This window comes from Astyanax mexicanus, chromosome 21, assembly GCF_023375975.1.
Source record: "Astyanax mexicanus isolate ESR-SI-001 chromosome 21, AstMex3_surface, whole genome shotgun sequence".
Classification (NCBI taxonomy): domain Eukaryota; kingdom Metazoa; phylum Chordata; class Actinopteri; order Characiformes; family Acestrorhamphidae; genus Astyanax; species Astyanax mexicanus.
The window spans coordinates 19,180,130-19,203,344 of NC_064428.1; the positions used below are offsets into that span (position 1 = coordinate 19,180,130).

Below are 23,215 nucleotides of genomic sequence, written 5' to 3' on the forward strand. Positions count from 1 at the left end.
GTTTGATTGACAGCTGCCCTTGAGCTCCGGAGAGAAATTAATCGAGCGTGTTTGTTGCGGTGTGGAAAGAGTGAGGAGCGGCGGGGGAGCCTCGGGTTAGAGACCGCGGGGAGAGAGGACAGAGCAGCCGGCCGGGCGGACTCGGTATTCGGGGAGGATTTAGGAGCTCGGGCTGCTGGCCGGTGCTGGAGCTCCTCTGGCGGTGGAGTGGTAGTAGCTGAGCCGGTACACCGGCTGCTCGTGGCGGCTAGGGTTAGATAAAGTTACCGCGCGGCGCTCGGTACCGCGGGGAGGAAGGAGCCGCTTTAAAACAGCGTGTTTAGAGGAGTTTCCCCCGGTTTTACCGCTGTTTCTCGGTAGTGTCGCTGTTTAATATAATTACTGGGCTCCTGTGTGTCTCGCCTCATGTCTCTGACCGGATTAGTGCAGCCCGGCAGCCCGTGCGGGGAGTTCACCTGCAGGCGGGCGGAGTGAGCATGAGGCGGGGAGAGGGAGCGAGGAGGACCCGCGGATAGACCCGACCGGAGCTCAGCATGGAGATCAGGAGCAGGAGGAGACAGACCGAGAACGGGACTGATCCAACTCCAGCACAGCCGCAGCTCCGCATCAACGTGCCGAGCACTGCCAGAGAGAGAGTGCCCAGGTAACTACTTAACCTAGCTCAACCTACACACACTGAAGCAGAACATTATGACCACCTCCATTTTTTTCTTGCACTTCTAGCTCTATTTCTCTGCATTTTTTGTTGCCATTCTTTCACTCTTCTTTAGTGTTCAGGACCCCTCAGAAGAGACCACCACAGTTATTTATTATCTCTCACTGTGTTGTTTAGCTTCTACTAGTAGATCAGAAACAGCAGCTAGGGTTGCCAGGTCCAACAGAAAAATATCCAGCTCAAACTCAGTCTAAAACCCACCCTTCAGAAGCTTAAACTAGCCCAAACTATGTCTGCCACAAGTTTGAAACAAATATCAAAACAACAGTGTACAACTTTAGTTGTTCGCATTGTTTATAAGGCATTTATTATCAGTATTTCTATTAATCATAGTCATTAATACTATTGTAACCTAAGTGTTATGTTAGTTCTTTTATAACAGTTTTATATCTCAGTCTATAATATTTAATAGTATTATAACTGTCTTTCACTTACGCATTTCTGTTCTTCACCTTTCTGAACTCTCTCTTCTGCTCGTTAACATTTTTTTTCATTGCCTTGTGATTTCTGGTTACACTGTGATTTTTCTCTCTCACTCTTTCTCTCTATGTTGGTTATGTGGTTATGTTCTCCTGGTTCTTATTGTTGTAATCACGGTAGATTTATTTTAGTGTCAACTTCTACACATTTGTCCGCCGTGTTCATGCAACATCCAAGGCAACACCCACTTTTTATTGTTCTTTTTTTGGCAGCCGCTGTAATTTTTAAAAGTAGTCCAAGAAAATGCACCCCGCCACCCGTAAATTTTCACCCGCGACTGAATTTTCAAACAAGCCCAATTTGGCAGGAAAATTGCAATCCTGACAACTCTGACAGCAGCAGCAGTGCTGCTGGAGTTTTTAAACACTGTGTATAAACACTCACTGTCCTCCGCTCTATTAGACACCTATAGCTGCTCCACCTTGTAGACTTAAAGTAAAGTCAGAGACAGAAGCTCTGAATCTGATGCTGCACAGTTTGTGTTGGTCATCGTCTAGTTTTTCATAAGTGGTCAGAGGACTTTTATTACTGCACCTCACCTGTCAGACCTCAAATTCTTCTCTTCACTGCTGAAACTGACCAACATTGCCACATGGGTCAACGAGACCTCTTCCTGCAACAGTTTTCTCCAGTTTACAAGTCTTTTGAAAGTGTAGGAAAGTGTAGTTTTCACCACTCTCTTTCATTATCTGTAATCTCTCTAAAGAAAAGACCTTTACTTTTAATAGTTACAGAGTTCTTTTTGTCTTTTATGATGGTTAAACTCTGAAACACTCCTACCTAGCCGCTCCACGATGTAGATAAAGTAAAGTCAGAGACAGAAGCCCTGAATCTGTTGCTGTGCAGTTTGTGTTGGTCATCCTCTAGTTATTTATCAGTGGTCAGAGAACACTCGTCTTAGAAATAACTTTATTACTGTCAGGCCACTTATTCTTCTCTTCACTGCTGAAACTGACCACCTTTGCCATGTGGGTCAGCCAGACCTCTTCCTTTATCAGTTTTCTCCAGTTTCCAAAAGTCTTTGGAATGTGTAAAAACAGTTATCAGTGCTCTCTGGCTTAATCTGTATTTGTCTAAAGAAATTACTTCCAATTTTTCTAGTTACAGAGATATTGGTTTGTGTTTTTTTTTTTCTTTTTTATGATGAAAGTCTGAATGTCTGAAACACTCTGACCTAGCTGTTACACATATTAGATAAAGTGAAGTCAGAGAAGTTCTGAATCTGTTGCAGCACAGTTCTTCTCAGGCCTCTAATTCTTTTCCTCACTGCTGAAACTGACCAACATTGACATGCCAGACCTCTTCCTGTATCAGTTTTCTCCAAGTTTTCAAGAGTCCTTTGAAGGTGTAGAAAACAGTTCTCACCGCTCTCTGGCTTCATTTGTAATTTCTCTAAAGAATAGTTACAGAGTTCACTGCGTTTGTACTAACACACCCCCACAATGTTTGTATCACTGCAGTGCCGAGAATGTTGAGAATAACACACCATTCAAATATAATAGCTGCTCTGCGGTGGTCTCTCCTGTGTGGTCCTGATCATTGAAAAACAGGGTGAAAGGAGGATAGTAAAGTATGCAGAGAAACAGATACAGAACTACAGTTTGTAATTATAGAACCAGACAATGCTGCTTACTGTATGCTCAGTGGTGCTGAAAATATTGATAATCCATGTAGAAACTAGGAGATGGTCATAATTTTATGCTTGATTACTGTATAGACATAGATAAATTCACACATAAACAGATATGGATAGATTGATTGATGTTAGACTGGTATACAGGTAGTAAAAGAAATAGATTGGTTGATTGACAGACACATACATCTACAAGACGGATAGCTGAGTAGACTGGCAGATAGAAAAGAAATAGAAAGAGAGAGAGAGAGAGAGAGAGAGAGAGAGAGAGAGGAAGGTAAGTTAATAGATTAATTCAATTAACATGCAAAACAGATATAGATAGGTAAATAGATGAGTAGGTTGGCAAACAAATAGATAAATAGGTCCATTGATTTACTGACAAATAGCTAAACGTACACTACCAGTCAAACGTTTTAGAACACCCCTATTTTTTGGTGTTGTCCAGGAGCAGTGTTGTATGGCCCAGACAAGCTGCTGTTTTATTTTCTCATCTTAACTTTGACTTTATTACTGTCAGTCAGTCTAATGTTAAGCCAAACTAAATAGGTTGCCATGTGGGTCAGCCAGACCTCCTGCTGTACTTGTTTTCTCCAGTTTTCAAACAATTTAGGAGTATAGTAAACAGTACTCAGTAAATAATTTTCTCTAAAGATAATGTGTCTCTGTGTGTTTTTCTAGTGATTATGCTCAAAGTGTAAAAAACAAAATACATTTTTTAAATTCCAAATCTCAGATTATTTTCAATGCTGCTTACCAGCTGTAAGCTGTTAAACAATTGTTTGCTAAAAAAACCCTCTTTTTTATTATTATTATTATTTTTCTTTTTACTTTTTCCAGTATACATATTCATTTTTAATGCATTTGTTTTCCTTAAAGGCCCTGGCCGTTTACTGCAAAATATGTACACTGTTTTTTTTTTGGCTGGAACCGAAGAGCTGTGTGTGGGTGTTCAATAATATTTGACCAGTAGTGTACATTGTTCATTGACTGTCTAAAAAGGAAAATACATACATATGATTAATATATACAGGCAGACAGACATATGGATATAATGATAATAAGATGCATGTAAATTAAAGACAGACTGATCATTTATTGATCATTAAAATGTAAAATATCAGAATATTTAGGTGAAGCTTGGACACTGCACTAAATTTCAGCATTTAAAAAAGGTTTTAAATGTATTAAATTTGTAACATTTATGTTAAAAAATTTGTAACATTTATGTTAAAAAATGTTTATGTAGTAGCATCTTTAGATTTGCGCAAGGAGATGATTTGAATATGGGCATCAGCCAACAGTTGCCATTTTCCCTACAAAAGATCCTGTCCTCTAAAACTCACAGAGAGCAGCAAAACCTGCAGCCTAATTTCACACTGCCTGCCAGTAAAAGTATCACGTTTCAACCCAGTCTCCACAAAACGCCTCAACTGCAAAAAATCCAAAGTTACTGAAATTTGCAAATTCACTTGCACCCAGAAAACTCTGAAATTCTCATCTCCTGCCCTAAACCACTGAAACCCAACACGACACCACTGCACCTCTGTGACTCACTGCTTCACATGCTTTCAGTGCAGTATTCTCTCTTTCCTGGATTGCCCAGGGCAGCTTTTTTGTCACGGGATCTTCATTAATTATTAAACACAGGCCCTTTCCGAGTCCCGGTGGAGTTGCCAGCTCTGTGTTTTTGCCGTGCCCTCTAGCCGCTTTATCTTGTTACTTTGTTACTGTGTAGAATGGAATGCTTTTAACTCTTCCTATAAATTGGGATCTTTTTCCGTTCCGCCTCCTAGAAGGCTCACGCTGGTCACTGATCCTGTTGCATAACAGCTGTTTAGCTCAGACTACCTGACAGTACCTGTGCAGGAAACAGGTATCTGAAGAGGAGAAAGACTGTTTATTATACTTTCTCTTTCTACTCTATAGTGACGTAAGCATTCTGCTCACTGTTCACAGTCTTATTAATACAAAACGGCCTACAGAACATAATGATATGATATTTAAACACTGGTCTTAAGGCTGTCCCCAATTAACTTAAAGGAGGTTTTTCATTAAATCTGGTGCATTTCTTAAGAGAGAAATGTTTGCACAACTGGGGTTAAACACAAAAAACAAATGCACAGTTTTGTCTTAGTTAAAACTTTAGCTGATGTTTCTAAATGGATAGATTCTGATCATACAAATGTATGATTAGAAACAATGAAATTTGTAAATCAAGAAATTTAAATAAATTTCTTGATTTACAAATTTCATTGTTTCTAATCATACATTTGTAACAGAACCACATTACACCCAAGTCTTTGGGGACAGAAATGCGGTGGAGATGGATAACTGGCTCACTCATAATTCATACTCAACTTGGTCTGTCTCCAAAAGTGCCCAACGACAACAGATTACATTTTTAATTACTAAATATCAGTGCTTTCCATGTTTAAACACCATTTGGACATTTACATTGAAATTTAAAGCTTTTAAATCTTATTTTCAGTTGTTTCTATTGTATTTAGAGATGGAGGACATGGCAGAAATAGTCACTGACTAATCAAAAAAATAATTATCAGATTAGTCGACTACCAAAATAATCATTAGTTGCTGCCCTTGAGTAAGAAAACCTTGATAAAGTATTATCAGGGGTGTCAAACTGTTTAATCACAACAATATACTGTGACTAATCATGATTATTCACTTGTACTTCTGCTTAAAACTGAAGTGTTTAATAACCAATATTTAAATATAAATAAAACAATGAAGGTTTTGCTTAATTTATATTAGCTGTGTCAGTAACTAATCAATCGCAACAATTTTCTGTGATTTAATCAAAGAGAATTAGAATTACAAATAAAAGAGCAGTTATTTCCCTGATTTTAGGTAAGTGACAGTAATATATCAGGGTAGTTTTAATACTTTTAAAATTAAAATATTTTAATATTATTTATTTATATATTTAATACTGTCTGTAATTAACAGTGTTGCTCTTGTTTTTAAGTGAGCCACATATGGCTCAGACTAGCTACAGTTGCTTTTTTTTTTTTTTTACAAATTGACCAGTCTGAGGAAATGTCTTTCATTTGTTATTTGCCTACATATTTGTCTTAGCACATTTCTTATGTTTATTTTAGATTGTACAGCACTTTGGTTGGCTGTTGCATTTTTTTTTTTGCATGTTCTGTAAAAATATGAAAGGTGACCTGACTTAACTAGTTAAATCTATTAAAATCTATTAAATATTTAGCTTGTAAATATTGTGGTTTTGTTGATGTCTTACCAGAGCCTGTTTCTCTTTCTCTCTATAGTGTGGACCCGTATGGATTTGAGAGATCTGATGATTTTGATTATGAATCTTATGAGGAGCTCATGTCTGAGTACCTGGCTGTACTTACCAGAAGATCCATCAAATGGTCAAAATTTCTGCAGGGGAGGAGTCGAGTAGAGAAGAATCTGAAGGGTGAGTGCTCTTTAGCTTCACATTAGCACTGCCAGTTATGTAGTATCAAAATAGTTCAAAACAGAACGGTGAATGTTTCAACAAAAGTGATGTATGAATTTTAATAGGCCTGTCAAAGTAACAGTGATTAATCGCTTTCATTTGTGCCCTTTGATCCGTATTTCAGCCATTTCTCATTTTCTGCAAATAAATGCTCTGAATGACAATTTTTTTATTTGGAATTTGGGAGAAATTATGTCCGTAGTACAAAACAACCGTAGAATAAAACAACAATGTTCATTTTACTCAAACATATACTTATTTAGAGCAAATGTAAAGAAACTGATTTAGAGCTGTATTTCCAGAGCTGTATCTTACTCTAAATAAACAGCACAGTATCAACAATAAAAAAAACTCCAGTTCTGCTATTAAGAGATGTGATGGCAACTCCTAACAACTACTTAACATCTTAACAACCATCTGGAACACCTTAGCAACTACCTAGCAACACCTTGTCAATAATTTTAGACATGATAGCCACTGCCTATCAGCACCTTAGCAACCATGTGGAATACTTAACAACTGCCTAGGAACTTTTATTTTGTATTGTTTTTCCTAAGAACAATTCTATTTGAAAAAAGAAACAAAGAAAGAAAGAACTAGAAAAGATGTCTAGTGAGGGGAGAATCTTAACTTTATTTTTGTATTGTGGTTTCTCCTTTTTTACCCCAAAAGTTTTGGGGAAGATAAAAACTGCAGTGAGCAAATACTACTACAGTGTACCTAATAAGGAAAAAAAATCAATGTCCTTGAAACACTGTATTTTGGCTTGGCCTTGACTAATGTAAAACATTCTCCTCCCAACTTTTTTCAAATCTACTTGCTTATCTCATCACTGTTCCTGGTTTTAGTCTAACACACTGATGTGCTGTCTCTGACACACCTGATCCAGCTTATTCAGGGCTTGGTAAGTAGCTCATGAGCTGAGTCAGGCATGTCAAACAGAGCACCAGGCCTGAGACTGGGAACCATTGTGCCGGAGCAGTGATCCCTAAACATACTGGTCACGGCAAATTAAACAACTAGACAAGGCAAGTATGCAGAGGCTCTGAGTGGATCAGTGAACCCTGACACCATGGCCCAAAGATCGTAAGTTCAAATCCCAGGTCATGCTGCCTCGCCATCAGCAGCCGGAGTCTGAGAAAGCATAATTGACCAAGGCACTTTCCTCCGAGTGTGTTGGCTGTGTAGTGATGCTTGTCTTGACTAAGTAGTAGTGTCACCTAGTGGTTGATTTACTAAGCTAAATTGTGGAAAATCATTTGTGTGTATACATTATATATACAGTTGAGGACGATATTATTAGCCCCCTTACAAAATAGTCCTTGTTTTCTAAGGATTTTCCAAGTGATATTAACCAGAGCAAAATAAACTAAACACAGCTTTTTTAGACATCGTAGTTTTATTTTGGATGCTTACACTATATTATATTCCACTCAGAAATGAAGATATTACACAAAACACAAAAACTATCAGGGTCAAAATTATTAGCCCCCCACATCCTAATAGTTAATTGTGTATCCTTTTTGCTGGATTACTGCCTGTAGACGTTTGTTGTAGTTTACAACAAGTCTCTCACACTTCATTTGAGGAATCCTGGCCCATTGTTCTTTAGCAAATCTCTCAAGTTCCTCTAGATTCGATGGTTGTCTTGCATGGACATTTTTCTTTAGGTCACCCCACAGATTTTCTATTGGATTTAAGTCAGGGCTTTGTGCAGGCCATTCAATGACATTCACTTTGGTCATCTGGAGATAGTTCTTCACCAGGAGGGATGTGTGTTTAGGATCATTGTCATGTTGGAAAATGAAGTGACGTCTCAGACCCAGTTTCACAGCTGACTGCTTAAGGTTCTCTTTCAAAATAGTCACATATTTTTCTTTATTCATGATTCCATCCACCTTGACAAGATTTCCAGTTCCAGATGCACTGAAGCATCCCCATAGCATAATACTCCCACCACCATGCTTCACTGTGGGGATGGTGTTCTTTGGGTTGAATGCCTGTCCTTTTTTTCTCCAAACATAAGCAGTGTCCCTGTGGCCAAAGAGCTCTAGTTTAGTCTCATCAGACCATAAGACACGCTTCCAGTATGAATAATTTTTCTCCAGGTTGTCCCGAGCATACTTAAGTCTTGCTTGAAGGTGCCTCTTCCTCAAAAGTGGAGTTTTTCTTGGTCTGCACGCTCGCAGGTCATTCCTGTGCAGAGTTCTAGTGATGGTCTTCTTAGAGACTATGATTCCTGATGTGGCCAAGTCATTTGCCAGTGCCTTGGAAGTTAATCTGGGGTCTCTAGACACATCACTAGTATTCTTTCCAGTCTCTCTGAAATCTTTCTCTTTCTACCTCTGCCAGGCTTGTTCTGCACTGTGTTGCTGTCTTTGAATCTCTGAATGATGCCTCTCACTCCAGTTCTTGACACTTGGAAACGCTTGGATATCTTTGTATATGCCTCTCCTGCTTTGTGTGCATCAATAATTCTTTTTCTCAGGTCCAAACTGTTTTCCTTTGTTTTTGGCATGTTGCTTCCTCAACTGCCAGCTCCATAATGAGGCTTTTATACCATGTTTTAACTTAAATGAGTTAATTAACTTAACTTAATTGAGTGCAATCATCTGTTTCACCTGATCACCTTTATGCACATCACCTGAGAAGGTAAAGCACATCACTGCACAAAAGTGGCTTGTGTGATGACTTAATAAATGTTAATTTCTTAAAGGGGGCTAATAATAATGTCCCTGGTCATTTTAGCTTATTCTTACATAATAATATTTTGGTGCACAAATATAAATATTTTGGTCCTTCTAATGAAAAATTGTATGTTCAGAAATGCTCTGTTAGAACTGCCTTGCTCTGCTAAAAAGGATCTTGCCAGAATCTTGAGGAGACTTAAAATTTCATAGGGGGGCTAATAATATCGTCCTTAACTGTATATATATGTGTATATATATATATATATGTGTATATATATATATATATATATATATATATATATATATATATATATATATATATATATATACATACATATATATATATATATATATATATATATGTATGTATATATATATATATATATGTATGTATATATATATATGTATGTATATATATATATATATATATATGTATGTATATATATATATATATATATATGTATGTATATATATATATATATATATATGTATATATATATATATATGTATATATATATATATGTATATATATATATATATATGTATATATATATATATATATGTATATATATATATATGTATATATATATATATATATATATGTATGTATATATATATATATATATATATATATATATATATATATATATATATATATATATATATATATATATATATATAAATACAAACAGCAAAACATGCAGGCATGTATTCAAAAACAGGTAGTCCACACTGCACCACATGTGTTGACATCTATGTGTAGAAATCAAGCCGCTAGTCTTCCGTCCACTGATGCAATGGACTGTGTGGTACTTGGGTCTAATGTTGTTTACTAATTGTGTAGAAGCTCACACGATAGGGGCTAGGAAAGTATCTTCTAAAAACCCTTAAGGCAACTTTACAGAAGAAAAACTTTAGAAAAGAACTTTACAGACAAAAACTGTGTAACTTAAAGTGGAAGTAAAAGTTTCTATTGATTAAGGTATTGACATTTTGACACAGTTTGAAGTAGAGGCCGACCGATCGATCGGCCAGCCGATTTAATCGGCCGATTTTTGTTATTTTTTATCAATCGGCATCGGCCGATTTTCTTATTTGGCCGCGCCGATTTTAATCCGGCACATCTGCGGGCAGCTACTTGGAACGCAGCGCAAGGTTTCAAGAGTGAGCAAGACTTTCAACGGGTAAGGCATCCATTTTTACAATCCAGTGTCCCAAAGTCTATATTTTCTCTCATGATTAGTAATCTGTGATGTTGCTTCATTTACTGAAAAAGAATAGAATTTCAACTGCATTGGTGTTGTAGCATTTCTCTCCAAACGAAACTATGCTTAGCGTTGATGACAGGAGTGCATTTGGAATGCGCCCTGACTATGCAAGGCAAGCCCTATCTATAAGCTCTAGTATAAAATAACTGACGTCTCTTCTTCAGAAACGAAAATCTAAGTAAATAAAATCAAATTAACACTTGATATTTTCAGTATTTAAATTATTTTTAGACGAAATGAAAAAGGGCAGGACTAAAACTGTTTAAGGATATTCGCAGCATCAGCTGCGCTGAAATAATAATTACTGGTTAGTCAGGATTATTAGAGGACTGTACTTCTCCTTATATATAAATAAGCTTTATTGTAAACGAATTAATAAAACAAATAGTTTCTAAAATAATGGAGTTAAAATAAAACATCTCTTTTTCCTTCACTACAAACAGACATTAAATCATGCCGCCTCCTGCTGTTCTGCTGTAAAACTCACCCGTTTAAAGCGGTTTGCGCTGTTAGATATTAAATGAAACGATGAGCAGAATTTTCTGTTTTGTCGGGTTCTACTTTAGAACCCCCTCCAGACTTTTCTGATAAAAGCTCATTTTATCCTGAACCTATAAAGCCAGGCGGACACTGTGCGATTTTTTTAATCGGATGCGTTCTGGAGAGCTCAAACAGCACGTTTGAATCGTTTGTCGTGTATGAACAACGCCTGCGATTCATCTGCACACACTGTACGGTCCGACTGACCTGCTGCGACGGGGGAGCTTACGGTGAATTTACACTGCTCCGACGCGACAACGCACACGGTCGCACTACCCCCCTCCAACCGGTCGCATGTGGGCGTGACAAAGGCGTTCCCTGCGTCGTCCAATTGAATCGTTTTAATAAATGGGAAATGCTTTTTTATATAAGCTATTATTATTTCCAATAATTAATAAATATAAATGTGTCTTTATAGATATAAATGTTTGAATGAGCTTCATTACACTGTCTAGTGAGCATTATATAAGCGGACAAAAGCAAACTTTTCCAATTAAATTACATATTAATATTTAAAAAACCCACCAGAGACTCCAACAATCACAGCAGCCTTTCTCCTCGCTGACAGAGTCCCTGTGAATCAGCGGGGATTTGATAAAGAACAGGGAAGCCTGAAACTTCTCTTCCAGGCTTCTCTGGACGCTTGAAAGCGGAACTAAAATGTTTTCATGCGCTGCGCTGAGGACGCGTTACAGGCCAACACCTGCTCTCTGATTGGATAGACGCATTGCGTTGGACGGACTCATTTGCATAAAGTTCAGCTCGGCTCAACTTTTCATCGCATCGCATCCCCCGCTCTCGGCGCGTCGGACCCATGATGCACCGCGCGACTGCGTCTGACGGAGGCGGCGCTTCCCATTGAAAATGAATGGGATCCGTCGCTGTGCGTTGTCGCGTCGGAGCAGTGTAAATTCACCGTTACACTGCACGTCTAAACGCAGCCCGTAGGCGGAGCTTTCTTTGCGTACAAACTCTCGCTTCAACACAACGCCTTGCAAAAGAAAGCGCTTAGCTTTGCTTATTTGTGCCCTGTTGTGCGCTGAAAGTCCACGGAAGAGACGTACATGGACTCGCAGGTGGCTGAGGCGACGTGGACTCTACGGGTTGTCCGTTTTACAGAAGGAGAGCGCATAGAAAAATGACTGCGCGTCAGGCTGCGAAAGAAACACCAGCAGCTTAAATAAAATAAAATAATTTTATTTTTTATTCTGTTTATTGTTTATGTAAAAACTGGTTTTGCAACACTGAATATTAAACAAGCAATCGGTTATTCACACTGGATAGGGACCCTCATTTACAGTGCCGCTGAGCATTAACAGTTTAAAAGGGATTAATAATATATATAAAAAATAGGAATAAAAACTGACATTTATTATAGACGAATAAAATATATACGTAAAAAAGGAAAAATAGGACCTTAAAAAAAGATCATAAAAATTGACATAAAAGGGAAAAAAATTATATCTTATGAAGATATATATTTAATGATTTGATTAATAAAAGAAGAAAAATAATTTAAATGAATAAATATAAAATATAAACTCATTAAAAATTCGTTTAAAATAACCCAGGCTTTCTGCAGAATAATCAAAGTTTCAGTTAGTTTCAGTTTCAAATCATGAAAACAGCTCACCAAAACCTCAAACTATTCTTTATATTTGACTATATTTACTTACAGGTCCTTTGCTTGTACTTACAGGCCCTTACTTATTTTTATTCAACTGAACTGAGTTCCTGTAGCCTCGCGCTGAATTCAGCTCCGCGCTGCGAAAGAGAGCGAGAGAGAGGCGCAGCGCATTTTGTCTGATTTATCTTGATTAATTATCAGTACATTTATTAGCTTTAGTAAGTTTAATAGAACTAATTTTACTACACTTCTCCGACCTTATTTATTAAAACGTTTATTTTAGAAGACAGAGGTTATTATGCGGGCAATGCCGCGCGCAATGCCACGCGCTGCGCTAAGCTGGCTTTGCGTGGCTAATATTCTGGAGCACTGGACAAGATTTTAATTAATAAATTAACATATTTATAGTTTTAATAAATTTGCCCTGGCGAAAAGAAACGAATTATAAAATATAGCTTTATATTTCTGTGCATGTTTTAAGTTTTATATAATTGACGGGCAGCACCAGAGGCTGACAATGTGCTTTATTTTTCAGATATAATAGCAAAGTGAAATAAAATAAATTTATGTTTGTCAAAGATATTTTCTCTTTTAATTTTTCTTTTCAAAAACTCCAGCTATTGACTGAGAATAAGCATCTGTTGAAATTCTTAAACAGCAGAATGCCTGTGTCTGCTATATTAAGCTATAAGTCTGTGTACCGAACATAAATATAAATCCTTATAACTGACAGAAATAAATATGACTAATAATTATTTATAGTTACTGTGCAGATTTTTGGGAAAACAGGTCGTGACGTTAAGAAATCGGCCCGCAAAACAGCTCACACTGTGAGACAAGCGACCAAAATTTCTGGCATGTCAGAAATCCCTGGTCGCGTCCGACTGCTCATTCGCAGCTCCTATGGGCAATTAATCGGACATCGCTTCCCCTCTCACACTGCACGACAAACGACGCACGATCAAGCTAAAATTCGGCCCGATCATGAAATTCAGTCGCATCCGACCAGATCGGGCTTAAAATCGGGCTAAAATCGCACAGTGTCCGCCTGGCTTAAAGTCCGCGCTCTTCAGCTTTCTCAACTCATTTTCCGCTCACGCACCGAACCTCCAGTACAGCTGATGAGACGCGTTTCTCTGGCTAAGGAGCTCATTTGAAGAAGAAAAAAAAAACAGATAAAGCTATATTTAAATTACAGCACCTGTCTGTTTTTGCATTATTTATAATTTTATTCTTAATTTAAACGTCACCCATTTTTGTAAAATAATAGCTGCAGCCCTAATGTGAACATTTTATAACATTGTCCTCCCATGTCCATTCGTTTTCAACTGCATGGAGTTGAAGAAGAAATGAGCTTTGCCGTTTTGGAGTAACTATCTAAAGTTGTCACATTATGGAAGTCTTCTTGCACTCTGTTAAACATATTAAAATGAATAATTAATAGACTAACAGACTGCAACAAGTCATACATTTGTTAATTAGTAGGCCCCTACAGTAAATTTTATATAATAGCCAACATAATATTTCTACTATAAACATGAATATAGTGTATATAGAACATATGTTATATAATGAATAAAATAAAATGTTATGGATAATACAATCTAAATAAAATTAATATTTTTTTTATTAGTATAATAAATTAGTATATTTATTAGTATAATACGATAGCATATCGGCCCTAAAAATCGGCAGGTCACATCGGCCATCGGCTGACTCTGACCACTAATGATCGGTATCGGCATCGGCCTTAGAAAAACCCATATCGGTCGGTCTCTAGTTTGAAGATCAGATGCCAGATTTAAATTTGAGATTCATGAAATATTTGGCAACCGAAAATACAGAAAAACTCAAAGATTAGCATATGTAATATAGCTTATACAATGGTACAAAAAAAGTGGCAAACTTAATGAAAACCCTTGGAATTTTTTTTTTTGTTTCAGCAAAAAATATTATATAGTGGGATGAAATGTATGTTTTGAGTGGTTTGAGTGATCAGTTTTTGTATCTGTTTTAAATGTGTCTTGGGTGTGTGTATTCTTGAAATCTAGATATAATCCTGATATTCATGATCCAAGGAGTGACCAGTAAGTGACCCTGTCCGTACTGTTCCCACAGTAAAGCGATACGTAAGGAAAGGAGTCCCGAATGAACACAGGGCTTTGATCTGGATGGCTGCGAGTGGCTCCCAGGACCAGATGGACAAGAACCCAGGCTACTACCACTCACTGCTACAGGCTCAGCATGACCCTAAACTGGTGGAGGCCATCCGTACAGGTTAGCGTAGTGCACACCTGATAAAATTAGGATTGCCAGAACTGCTCAGTTTTATGATTTTAAACTGTTTATCATTTTAAAGTAATTGCTGAACATGAATGAGCTTGTTTTAATGATGGTGCAGTTTACTGGATGATGACAAATTTAATTTTCATATTATTTTACCTTATGTTTAAAGCATTTTTTTTGGTCACTACAGGACCAGTTTCCTAAACTCCCATTGATGAAAAGACACAAAATTGGTTACACAAAATTGGTTGCACAAAATTGGTTGCACAAAATTGGAAAACAAACTGATATTGCAGTATATTATCTGCAATATATATTGTGATATTGTGAAATGCACCTGATTTCACCAAAAGTCACCAGATCAATCAATGAGCAAGCATGTCATGATAATATTATACATATAATTCACTTCATGTGTGTGCATCTAAGATTTGAGTAAAATAAATTATATTAAGCAGAAATAATCTGCCTTTGGTAGATATATGTCTTAGAAAATAAGATGAGCAGCAAATAAGTTTGAATTACAATGTACGCATTAGCCCACGGTGTTTTAATTAAAACTAAATTATTGAAGCTTTTCTGTCATGTTTCAGAAAAAATATTTTAAAGGACCAATATGTAACTAGTTTTCAGTAGTAAATGATAAAATGATCAGGATGTATCATCAGATATTAAGGAAACATGTTGAGTGTAAGCACTGGCAGCACACTACACTACAGCGATCAGGCAGGTTCAGTTTAACCTCAGCTGCTACACAGCCGAAGAAAGCCTCAGCATGTCTCAAAAAAGCTCAGTGACAAAAGAAGGAATATAACAAGAGTAAATATTGGTAGCAAGTTAAAAGTTGGAGACTTCGAGCTCAAAAAGACTACAAGACTGACCCAGAGCTGCTACTTTTCTCCTGAACAGGTAAGCTAACTGGCTAGCTAAATCAGTCAGGTAATGTATCACCACCATTAGATGTGCTTACTAGGGACTGGTGTTTAAATTAATGTAAAAATTGAGTGTTCATATTCATATCAGTGATCTGTGTGCAGCTGCGATAAATAAGGCAGAGGGTACCTAAGAGAGACTAGCTTAGCAAGGTTAGCGCTAAGCTGTGTCTTGTGTGGCGCACAGCCCAGCCGACGTGGCGCTCTCTCGTGTAACATGCAGTCCCCTCGTGTAACATACAGTCAATATAATTTGATTTAATTTGAATTGTAAAACCACCTTTGATAAGGGGAACTATTAATCACTAGTCTATCTTTTAAAATGTTACAGGGACAGCTCATGTCTATTATTTTCCCAATTCACAGATATAGTATAGTTTGTACTCTTTATCTGCTATTTAGGCTGAGATAACGTAAAGATAATGGCACGTTTCTTTCTTGTGTTTACTTTGTTTTATTTTTATTTTATTTTATTAAACAGCTTTCGAATAGTGTGTTGATTGGCATCCAAGACCATTTAGTAAAAAAAAAGAAAAAAAATGTGTTTAAATTATTTTTGTCTGCTATAACCTCTATAAGAGGCAAGTGGTGATCTACGAGGTCTAAGCATTTTATGTTATGAGGCCTATATCCCCATTCATTTACCGTGTTTTTCCATCTCTTTTATCTACAGATTTGCACAGGACCTTCCCAGACAACGTGCAGTTCCGGAAGACCGCTGAACCGTGCCTGCAGAAAACCCTGTACAATGTGCTGCTAGCCTACGGACACCACAACAAGGCTGTTGGCTACTGTCAGGTAAACTTTGCTCTGTGCTCTTCAGGATTGCTGAATAAGAGTGAAATGTCTCAGTGCTGACTTCATGATGGGCACATGGCCTGCTAGTGATAATGCGTGGTAATGAAGGTTTTCAGTGCTTAAGTTAATGTTTTGGAGCGCTAGTGTTGATCGTATAGAGATCAAAGTGCAAACCAGCTGGGTGTTTCTGGTGTGATTTCTGGGTGTGCCAACGTCCTCTTTGCACAAGGTGAAACAATATTTTCCGTCTCGACAGTGTAAACATTTCAGAAGCACCCAACAACTGATTTCCAATGCAAATATTTTCACAAATTCATGGCACGTAGCATGTAGCTTCCTTCTGTTCCATAAATAAATCACATTATGTCCTGATATAGTTTGTAAGTAAAGTAAAGCTTTGAATGTAGTGTTTATGATGTGCTTTGATGATAATTGACTGTGTTTATTGTATTGCAGGGAATGAACTTCATCGCTGGGTACCTGATCATAATTACCAAAGATGAAGAAAAGTCTTTCTGGTTGATGGATGCTCTTATAGGCAGGATTCTTCCAGGTTCGTGTAATTTTATCATTTCTGTGTGTCTGAACATTACCCTATTTTTCACACTATAAGGCACACCGGATAATAAGGCGCACTATCAATGAAAGTATATTTTGTGGTCTATTTTTATAAAAAAGGCTCTCCGGATTATAAGACGCATTAAGAACAGGGGTGTCGCCATGTTTTCCTTATAATTCAGCAGGTCTTAATAAGTTAAGCTAAGTAAACAAAACTTAAAATCTTAAAAAAAAAAAACATTTTCTTTTAAAGTTAAATGAGCGTTGGATGTCAATCTATACCGATTTCTCTCCTGAAAACTGTTTATTTGGGTGAGCAAAGTGCTTCCATTTATTTACAGTAAGCTTAGATTTCCAGATTTCCATTAAGACTGGGTGCAGAAGCATTAGCATTAGCAGCTAACAATAAATGACAGCAGAGTGTTTTGGTATCCCAGGGCGATATTAGCTGACTGTTTGCCCCACCTAGCTTGTTTTAACACAGTAAACACGCAGACTACAGTCTGATATACTACCCTCTGAACGGCGAAAGAGCTAGCATTTAGCGTAGTTAGCGGCTAATGCTAATATTGCTCCAGCCTTAGTGCTGGAGAACTAAACTGAAACTCCTGTATTATGCTGTACTTTAGCGAAGTGTCTTCCCTGCTCCTTACAACCTGTCTGGTAAAATTCATACATAAGGCGCATCAGATTTAAAGGCGCACTGACAATTTATTGGGAACATTAAAGGGTTTTAATTGCGCCTTTATAGTGCAAAAAATACGGTATATTAATATGATGATTATTATTAGGTCAGGAAATTAATTCAAATTCTTTCAAATTGAAAAGAGTGGAAAATTCCACTATTATGTGTCACATGAGGAATTTATACAAATCAAGACCCAGTCAAAGCAAAGTTAAATTGTTCACATTGCACCACTTACCCTGCTGAAGGTTGAGCAAATGTAAACCACTGTTACTGCACTCAATCTGTGTCTCAACTCACTGTACAGTTCACAGTATGTGTGACTAGAGTGTCAGCTACAAGTGTGTATGACGGTGTGTATGGTGTGTGTCTAGGTGACGTGGTCACAGCTATTCTAAGCACCTCATCGCTCCTCTTGAGCTATGAATAAACCTGCTCTCAGGTCACATGATCCTGATCTGCTGCAAGCCTGTTAAAGTCCAGTCACACCCAGGAGAGGGAGACACATTTCTCTCTCTCCCTCTCTCTCTCCCACACACACACACACACACACACACACACACAGCTATTTTACCCTGAGGTAAACAAAAACAACCAACAGCAAACTTTGTTTTTGGGGTTCAAGCTCATATTAGACCATTACGCCCAGCATGTCAATTTGTGGCCATTTCTGAGACAGAAGGCACTTTTTCACTATTTTACCCTATTGTATATTTTGTAAACTACAGGTTTACAAAAATAGCTCTGGTTTAGGGGTACTCCTAAACCCCCTAAACAGCAAGCAAAAAGTTTTTTTTCTTTTTCTTTTAAACAGAAGTTGTCTCTTATGCAATAAGAAGGCTGCTGCTTGCAACCTAAGGCTGCTGTGCAAATGTTCTGATCCACTTTCTCTCCGCACAATTAAACAGCACTATCTATACTGTTATCGTCTGATGCTTTTTTAAATTAGTAAGCTAATGCTGCAGGCTGACAGTCAGCCACGCTCCAGTGTTTAAACTGGAACGAGAGAAGCTAGCTGAAAAAATAAGCTGAAAATATATAATGGGATTTCTTTGCCAAGTGTGAGCAGATGACCCACAAAATGTATACTAAGTTTTGAGTAGCTTCCCCCTTTGAGATATTTAAATTAGACCATATAAAGGAGAGTGCAGCTGTAGGAGGGATGTTTGATAAAAATACGTAAAAATGGTCCAACAAATGCAAATTTCTTCTATTTATTCTGATATAAGAGACTCGCTCCTGTTTTTTTAAGAAAGGGGATGTGGCTGAGTTTGTTTCTGATCTGATTCTGATTGTAGAATCAACCCTGCATGTATATAAACTTCAAACAAACAAATACCCTTCAATATTTGCAGTAACAGCAAAAAAAATACAAATTAGATCACAGATCACAATTTTATTATGATTTTTTTAAAATGAAAAAATACTATTGTGTATGATAGTGTTTTCTACTATAGTTTTTTGGTTGCTTGGTTTTTAATGTTAATTTATGTTCTGCATCTCCTAGATTACTACACACCAGCCATGTTGGGCCTGAAGACGGATCAGGAGGTTCTGGGACAGCTGGTTAAGGTTAAAGTACCGGAGGTGTGGCAGGCCATGACTGAACACAATGTCATGTGGACACTGGTAGTGTCGCGCTGGTTCATCTGCCTTTTTATCGACATCCTGCCTGTAGAGGTAGGTAGTTCAGGACCAGGATTGGGAAACTAAATATGTCCCAAAATGGTTAATTTGCTAACGGGCTTCAAGTTCTTCATGAATTACTTCCATAAAATTAGCCGTTTCCTGAAAAGTTACTGTAAAAGTCTGATACAGAACTTGTTTCTTGTTTCTGTTCTTGTTTCTTACTGTAGACGGTTCTGCGGATCTGGGATTGCTTGTTCTATGAGGGATCTAAGATCATTTTCCGCGTAGCCCTGACACTGATCCGCCACAACCAGGCCCTCATCCTGCAGGCGCGGAACCTTCCGGACATCTGCGACCACTTCAAACAGATCACCAAGGGAGCCTTCGTGGAGGACTGCCACACGTTTATGCAGGTGGGCATTGAAAATTCACACACATACAGAGCCCTCGGAAAGTATTGTAATAGAGAAGCCAATCCCTTTGTTTCTTCTGTAAACTGAAAACATTTGGGTTAAAAGTAAAAAAAAATTTAACATTACGTAAATGTGTTCATTAATGTGTTCATTTCGTAAACACGTTCATGGAAAGTAGAGAGAGGGCACATAGCTTGGCATACAGCAGACTAGTGCTAGTTGCATCATTAAGGCTCTGTGGCACATATTCACTTTGCACGAGTAGTGACCTATTCGATGAATAGTGTACCACTCAGGTAGCTTGGGTGGCAGTGAGCTAAATCGTGAGCTGAATTGTGGCCGGGCCAAGATTTCCTATCGCCGAGTCGAATTGGGTTCTATTTTTTTTTTATTAATAATTTTAAATGAAGCTACGGCATGATAATCACAATATAGCATTTAAAAAAAAGTTGCACAAGTAAGAATGTTATAATCATGCAGCTCTGCGGCGCACGGGTGAGCTTCAAGATAATGATCCTAAACACACAGCCTGGGAAAGCATCAAAGAAGAAGAATGCAGAAGGTTTGTGATGTCAGTGGGTCACAGGCTTGATGTAGTTACTGCAGGCAAAGGATTTGAATTTATCTGTTTCAATACTTCTGCTCACAAGAAAATTAAAACAAAAAAAAAAAAACGAAAAAACAAGAAAATCTGGAAAAAAAAAAGTGAAAAAACGGATATTATATAGTTTTATATATTTCACGAATTCCCTAATCATGTTTTTTTTTTTTTCAGACTATCTTCAAAGAACCTGGCAGCCTCCCAATGGCAACAATCAGCAAGCTGCGTGAGACATGCAGAGCACAGATAATGGCGGAAGAATCTTGACCCTGTCCCTGATCCACCCACTTCACTCCAGACCAGAGGTGTTCAGTCTTATCCACAAAGGGTCGGTGTGGCTGCAGGTTTTCATTCCACCCAAGCAGAAGGCTCAGGTGTTGAAGAATGAAAATCTGATTAAATGAATAAAATCCGTTGTGCTGCTGCTGCTGATGATTGTTTAGTATGAAAACCTGCAGCCACACCGACCTAACCCTACGGGTAAGAGTGACACTCCTGCCCTAAACCCTAAAGGCCTCTGCATACGTCCTGCAAAACTAAATTTGCTCATATTTTATTTATATATATATATATATATATATATATATATATATATATATATATATTGTATAGACAATATGCTTTAATAAGCATATCGAGGATATCATCAGTACTTAAAGAACACTGACCCTACTGTATGATTTATTACATAAAGTGCAAAAGATCCTGTTAAATTGAATAATGTGTGGCAAAGATTTTTTGTATTATTTTATTTCACATTTTTCCCATTTTCTCCCCAATTTTGTACGGCCAACCCACTCATTAGGACTCCCCCTATCACTAGTGATGCCCCACTTTAGGAGGGTGAAGATTAACACATGCTTCCTCAGACACACGTGAAGTCAGCCACCGCTTCTTTTAGAGCTGCTGCTGATGCAGCATTGCCAAGAAAAACACAGCGACTCGGTTCTGATACATTAGCTCACAGACGCCCTGTGCTGTGGACATCACCCTTTAGTGGTGTAGGGAAAGAGCACCATCTACCCACCGGGAGAGAGCGAGGCCTCTCTCTGAGTGCCGGCAGCTTCATGAGCTGCATGAACGGGGGTTCGAACCTGCGACCTCCCGCTCATAGTGGCAACGCTTTAGACCAGGATGTGTGGCAGAGATTGAATGGAAAGTGCTGCACTGTGCATGAAGGAGTATTTGAATAGCAAAGTAGGAGAATCTGTCACTGCTGATCTATTTTGTCTGCGTGTTAAAACACGATAAATACTGTGTATTGTAAAAATCTCTTTAAATATTGAGATCTAATATTTTAAATATTTCCCCCAACTCTATCAGCATGTGATCATGAACACCAATGGCAAATGCTATACTGTCAATATTGTAATTTGTACATAGACTGAAATTACGGAATGTATTCTTCTTAAATATTTTGTCAGTATCCTCCAGTCCTACACAAAGCCAACCTTGTGAGCTTAGTAGCACTTTCTGAGGTTTCATCTGCCTGTGTCCTACACTCCCAGCCTTTACTTTCCCCACTTGTCACATTGTTCACCAGAATCCAAGCAAACATTATCTCTGCAAGACGTCTGCTGAGGCCTTAACTCTCTATAAAGCATTCCAGACTCATATTTGCACTGTCCTGTATTTCTTCTGATACAAGAGACTGTTTAGAAGCTGTTATTTAGTTTCTCTATGACGTGATAATGAAACAGGGGACTGGGAACTGTTTTTACCTTTTTAGATGTAGCCTGTACAGAGAGCTAGTACTCTATGATGAGAAATTTGGGCCACTTGTTTTAGGCTTGTTTGTTTGTAGTTCCTATAGTGTTTAGGCCCTTTTACACTATGAGTATGATTTTTTTTTTTTTTTTTTAACAGAAATCGTCTTTTTTGCAAACATATTGGAACCTTCGCACCAACTTCAAAGTGTTTTTTTGCTTTCTCTGCTCAGTAAGGAGGGCTCTGATACATTTCCACTGTTTCTTTTTCTCTGCTTCCTGTCTGTTTTTTTGCTCTCCGTAAATGTGCTCCTCTACAAAAGTGCTCATTAGCGAGTAAAGCTATAGTTCCCAGTTCTTTTTGGGCGCAACCAGACTAGGATTGATCTAGACAAACTTCAAAAAAATAAATTAGTAAATATGTCCACATGGGAGTCCAATCCCAGTGATCTTTTTACTGTATATGGTGGTTTTGCAAGTCTTAAAGATTTCAGACTTTTTCCCAAAGTTTATAAAGCTCTATTTTTGGTATCTTTGCACATTTCTCTATATGGACCCTTTTGTGGGTCTGTGGGATTCTGATGACTGTTGTAAAACTACTGTGAACTGAAGGGTCCGGTACTACTGTGTGCACTATGGCTTAGATTGTTCTTTATTACAAGGGCTTTTGTCAGATTCAAGCAAGAACATGTATAATGTGTGTTACGATTCGACACAGTTGTCTCACCTGTAGAATGTGTAAAATCTGCTCTTGTAATATGAACTCTTTTATAGAATTAAACGCTTCCATTCTGATACCTCAATGCCTTTGGTCTGATTTTTGGTATAAAAATGCTGTAAGAAATTATGTCTTTTAATAGTGCTGACTGCATTAACGCATGTGATTAATCTGGAAACTTTAAAAAACACATGAATTATTTTTTTTTTAAACAAAATTTACAGAGCCTGAAGACGTTTTAGCAGTTTTACATACTGTAAGAATATAACACAGCGCTGCTACCGGCAAGTTCAGAATGTAGATAACTTTTTATTTATGCTTTAGTCTTCCTAACACACACAGCTGATATGTTTCCATTGTTGTTGTGGTGGAATATGGAGTTACCATTAGCATTTATTTTCTCTATTAAAAGTCTAAGTTAAACTCAGTAAGTCAGCAGAATTCTG

General features: G+C 37.7%; 1 protein-coding gene across 1 annotated transcript; it reads left to right on the plus strand.

Moving 5' to 3' along the window:
• Nucleotides 1–22,848, plus strand: grtp1a (growth hormone regulated TBC protein 1a). The gene is made up of 8 exons (XM_022674853.2): nucleotides 1–643; nucleotides 6,125–6,276; nucleotides 14,562–14,720; nucleotides 16,335–16,459; nucleotides 16,916–17,012; nucleotides 19,210–19,382; nucleotides 19,559–19,744; nucleotides 20,520–22,848. Exons 1-8 carry the CDS (start codon nucleotides 534–536, stop codon nucleotides 20,610–20,612), a joined length of 1,095 nt encoding a protein of 364 aa, XP_022530574.2. The 5' UTR covers nucleotides 1–533; the 3' UTR covers nucleotides 20,613–22,848.
• Nucleotides 22,849–23,215: the final 367 nt, after the last annotated feature.

Coding starts and splice junctions, on each gene's coding strand:
- grtp1a (XM_022674853.2), top strand. CDS start 534: ATGGAGATCAGGAGCAGGAGGAGACAGACCGAGAACGGGACTGATCCA. Junction 14,721..16,334: donor GGTGGAGGCCATCCGTACAG/GTTAGCGTAGTG, acceptor TTTTATCTACAG/ATTTGCACAGGACCTTCCCA. Junction 19,383..19,558: donor TCGACATCCTGCCTGTAGAG/GTAGGTAGTTCA, acceptor TTCTTACTGTAG/ACGGTTCTGCGGATCTGGGA.